Consider the following 5,084-nt stretch of genomic DNA (forward strand, 5'->3'; position numbering starts at 1 on the left):
GCGCTGGGAGCCGTCCAAGAATCCTGGTGCGCTGCCTTGGCCATGCGGGTGCTCATCCTCCTGCACCCGGCAGTTCGCCGCGGTGACTACCACACGAGCCACCCTGTCCCGGTGTGGCACCCCTGGACCATAGCCTGACGCCCGGGAGGCCGGCCCTGGTCTCTGGACACACCTGGCGTCTACACGGCCAGCTGCGCTGAGCACCCTCTGCAGGCCTGCGGAGGTGTCTGAGGCACGAGACGCTGTACTGTAAGTGTGCCAGTCACCCTCGCGGAAGGGCACAGAAGGCCACCCTGCCCACCCAAAAAGCACACCCACCTCCAGTGCGCCCGGGCCGGTGGCCGCTGGCTGCGGACAAGATTTTTCAGGACGCAATGGCCTTAATTCGAACAGTGCTCCGAAGGGGCAGACACCACGCTGTCCAAATACCCAGCCAGCCCGTGGCGGTGGCCCTAACTCAGCTGACAGCAGCCTGGCTGCCCAGAGGCCCACACTGCCAAGACCAGCTGGTGCCAATAGCCCCCGTGTGGAGATGAGACCGTGGCTCGGGCAGCCCTGGTCCAGTCCGAAGGCCGAGGTGACGACCTGGGGGACACCAGGACAGCCGTGTGCGGGCGGGTCTCTTGGAGCCCCGCCGCACAGGGGCCTTCCCGGGGACTTCGGTGAGGAAAACTGTGATCGGGTTAATCCGCACAAGCCAGGGGCAGGGACAGGTAAGCCAGGAACAGGCCACAGCTGGTGTGCCGCCTCCCACCTCCGAAGTCCAGCTTAACAAAGGCAAACGAACCGGTCAGAGTCCTCCAACAGTGTGCAGCCACGGGGTGTGCTGCGTGGCCGAGCAAGCTGGCACCGCCTTCCCGAGGGACCCGAGTGCACAGGACAGCTGGCTGCTGCACAGAGGCCCACGTCCAGTGTGGGCTCACGGAGGAGGGCTTGGGGTGTGAGACGTCGCCGGCCCAGAGGCAGCGCCAGCGCCTGGGGGCGTCTGCAGGGCAACGGCTAACCTGGGAAGGCCGCTGCTGGTTCAGCTGGGTGGCAGGCTCTCAGTGGGCACCGACCGCTGGCCCGGCTGTGGGAAAGAAACAAGGGCAGGCACGCCAGGGACGGGAGGCAGAGGCAGACAGGATCTGCCACCCTGACAGTGCACAGATGGCGGCGACGTGGAGGACGGATGCGAGTCGGGCACCACACCGACAGGTTGTTTTATTGTGACAGGCACGGCTTTCACGCTGTGACATCAGGGGGCAGGGAGGGTCAGCGGTGGCACAGAGTAAACTTCCGTCTCCACTATCAGGACCCCAGAGCAAGGGGGTCCTTTACAGCAATCGTGAAATACTGGGGCTTGCTCCCGAGGACCCAGAGGCTTCCAGGAGGAGGTGACATCTTGGGAGACAGAAGAAAGCAGGGAGCGGGGCTCAGGCTGTGTTGCTGACCCCACTGTGAGGCCTCCCTGGCCCTGCCCCCTGCCCTCAGCACGCTGCAGCCCCCCCCCCCTCCCTTCTGTGTGGAGCCCTGCCCCGGAGGCTGGGCCCTCAGGAGGCCAGCTTGGAGTAGCTGGGCGGGGACAGCTTGCGCTTCAGGCGCTTCAGCACGTAGAGCGGGAGGCAGCTGAGCACCGTGATGGCCGACACCTTCCACAGGAACGTCCCGGTGGTGATGAAGGCCACGTCTGTCAGGAGACACAGCAGAAGTTGAGGCCAGCGGAGGGCCAACAGTCCCACGGCCACGACCCCGAGCCCGGGGCCTCCGAGGCTGCAGGGCGCCCCCTAAGCCTTCGGCCTGCACCGCACACGCAGTCTCCTACCCGAGCACCAGGAGGGCCCCAAGTACAGCTCACAGCGCCCCGGTCTAACTCGCAGTCGGGCCAGGACTCCGGCAGCAGGGCCGGCCCTCCACCCCGCAGCTTCTGCACCCGTGGATCCCACAGGATGGAAAGGCCCGTGGTAGCTGGTGTGCATCATGTGGGCTGCCTGCATGTGGCAGGTACACACCTGTTCCCGTCACTGTCCCCAGACCAGAGCCGCAGCTACTTCTGTCAGCCCTGCCTCAGCCCAGCTATCCCGAGCAGCCTGGCACAACTTCAGGTGCAGGCAGGGGACGTGCCTCTGCACAGACACTGCTCCGTGTCACAGGAGTGTGTGGCGCTGAGGCCGCTGGTGTGCTCCCTGGCAACACCAGGCCTGTGAGGCACACGCCCTCCAGCCTGGCCCGACTGAGAGGTGCGGCTGACTTCCAGGGCTGCTGGAGGCTTGTCCGCGCCGCCCAGAGGTTCTGGCCACTCTGCTGCAGCCCCCGCCGCCTCATGGCCACAGCTGCGTCACCTCATTCAGGCCCCTGGGGAGAGGTGGCACATGGAAAGGCCGGCACTCCCAGGTCGGCCAGGTGGGCAGCAGCCTTGGCTGCCATCCCGGGGCACCTCTGGGGGTTAGCACTGGGATGGAGCGCCCTGTGTACTGCCCCAGAGTCCACGGAGGGGGGCCAAGCCACAGGTGTGTCCATGTGGGGTCTGTGAGCCCGGAAGTGCTGCCCGGGCCATGGGTACGGACTCAGAGGCAGACGTGGGTCATGGAGGGCCAGTCAGCCCTGGCCCGTGTGCTGCCTGTGGGCAGCCCTCGCACTGCCCTCACCAAGGGGCCACCTCAGCCGGTGGCCGGTACAGTGGCCCGGTGTGCAGCGAGGACGGCACCGTGGAGGCCATTCCCACCCCTCACAGTCCCTCTCAGCGCAGCTCTGCTAACTGTTCGTGCTCTGCAAAAAGGCTGGGTCGCCAGGTGGCACGGTGATGGGGCGCTGCACTCCCACATGGCTGGCCAGGGTTCAAGTCCCGGACCTAGAGGCTTGCTTTCTTACTTTGCTTCTCTCTCTGGAAATATTAAAATAGTAAGTAAATAAAATAATTCTTAAAACAAACAAAAAAGAAATGGTAACATCACTGACATAGGACACTGACTACATCTGTGTAGGGCGCAGCACTGGAGGCGGCTGGCTGCTGTGTTAGACGCACCTTAGCGTGCGGTAGGAGTGGGCGCGAGATGGCCACTCCACTGCCTGTTGCCCTGCAATTTTAAACGTGTGCTGAGGGCGTGTGCACTCACTGAGGAGAGACGGAGACAGAGAGGGGAGTGAGAAAGCACTCAGGGAGGATGGCCACACCAGTCCCTTCTCCTCCATCCCCGTCAGGACTTGGGGCACGTGCATGTATGCTCAGCCTGTCTTCTGAGCTGCTGGGTCTGGGACTCAAACCTTGCACTCAGCTACGTGCGACCCAGTGCCTTAACCTCCACGCCACCTGCCGCCTCCCCTGCCACATTTTCAGTATAACTGGGCACAACTATCACACCACTGTGACCCCAATGGGGTCTCCATTATACCCAATGGGGTCTCCATCAGCAGCGTCTACAGGGATGGTGCCCGCCCCACTCGGAGGCAGGAGCGAGTCCTGCAAGCCACCGAGGACATGATGTGTGGGGCTGCTGACCTCCGCCTGGCCTTGAGGGCAGGGGTGGGACCCTGTAGCTCAGGGGTGTCTCAGTGCTCAAGGCCAGGTGGCCTGGGTGTGCTCTGACACCAAGTCACTCTCACGGCCAAGCTCATGCCTGCTCACCACGGCCCGGGGCTAGGCACCAGACCTGCGTCTCCCGCCTCTGTGTGGCTCTGCCGCGTGCTTGGACGACAGGCTGCAGGGCAGAGGAAGGGGTAGGCCTGTGCCCTGGGCTGGGCCCCACGTGCTGCGTGCTCTGATGACGGGCTGCAGGGCAGGGGCAGGGGTAGGCCTGTGCCCTGGGCCGGGCCCCACGTGCGGACCTGGGAACTGGCTGAGCTTTGTGTGAGCCTAGCCCTGATGGGGTGGGGAACAGGTGAACAGGACGACGGCGTGGCCAGGCCCCACGGGGGTGCTTGCGTGCTGTGGTGGGCACATGTGCCCCAGCAGTGGGAATGGGAGGGAAAGGCGGAGCACCGCTGAGACCCAGCAGGCCTCACACTCGAGTGTGCGTTGATCATGGGTTTTCACTTCTTAGAAGCGGCACGCCGCCATGATGTCACGGCTGTCCAGCCACAGCCTTGCACTAGCCGGGGCCCCCGGGTGTGGCATCGCAGCAGGCCTGGTGCCCTGTGCTCAGGTGGGACCCACCAAGTGCGAGCCGCTCATGCCCGGGCACGTGTTGCCGCAGTGGGCCCAGGACCAGCTCCCGTTTCAGCAAGGCCGCTCGGTTACGTGAGGCAGAGAGCGACGGCTGCTGGTGGGGTCTCCACGTCAGACCCTGCCGCAGCCTCCCAGCTAGTGTGGACCACAGGCCTCTTCAGGCTGGGCCAGGGACTGAACCGCGTCTCCCAGTGGCCTTGGCTCCGAGGAGCAGTGTCTCCACGGGATGCCACCCTGGCGGGCAGAGGTGTAACCTGGAAACGGCGTCCCCGGTGCGTCAGGACTCTCAGGGTGCGTGATTCTTTAACACAAAACCACTGGCCCCCATGTGGCAGTGTGATTTTGAGCTCTCTTCCTCAGCTGCCCACGTCAGATGGTCATTGGCCTGGTCGCCAGAGTTCCTCTCGGTGACAGGGCGGGGACACGGGGGACAGACACTGGCAGGGATGTGAAGGAAACCTTCTCGGCCCATGCTGGGCACCACCTCGACTACCGAGCTGTGTGGTGTGCTCCAGGCTGCCGCTCTGGCCCCGGACACCTGGGCTCAGCCCAGCTTCTGGAAGCCCGAAGGCTGATGTTCCAGAACCCCAAGAGGGGCAGTGCCCCCAGCTCATCCGAGTGTGCCCCCCGCCTCGGCCCTAAATATGACACCTTAAAGCAGAAGCCACACGTGGGTCTGCTGGCCACGTCTGCCAGGTTTGGAACCGACAGATCTGACCTAGCCAACAGCCGACGTAGGGCAGCCTCTGCAGGCCCGGCCTGGCTGGGGAAGACGGAGGCCCTGGGGCTGCTGACCGGGTCAGGTGAGGGCAGCTCCAGCTGCTGTGGTGGAGAGGACAGATGACTGACAGACACGGGCCAGGGACCTGGCCAGGGCAAACATGGCCGAAGCGCGTCTCTGAGGAGCAGGGGCCGTGGCCTGGTCCAGGGACCCCGAGGA

At 64.6% G+C, this 5,084-nt stretch overlaps 1 protein-coding gene across 1 annotated transcript in view; it reads right to left on the reverse strand.

The window, feature by feature from the left end:
- Nucleotides 1-1,178: 1,178 nt before the first annotated feature.
- Nucleotides 1,179-5,084, reverse strand: part of ATP9B (ATPase phospholipid transporting 9B) — a gene marked incomplete at its 5' end in the record, with an annotated part of 23,464 nt that continues 19,558 nt past the window's right edge. The window contains 1 exon segment of the mRNA XM_014583086.2: nt 1,179-1,669. Within this exon segment, the coding sequence (XP_014438572.2) occupies nt 1,533-1,669 (137 nt within the window).

Source organism: Tupaia chinensis, unplaced genomic scaffold (genome assembly GCF_000334495.1).
Source record: "Tupaia chinensis unplaced genomic scaffold, TupChi_1.0 Scaffold144022_1, whole genome shotgun sequence".
Lineage (NCBI taxonomy): Eukaryota > Metazoa > Chordata > Mammalia > Scandentia > Tupaiidae > Tupaia > Tupaia belangeri.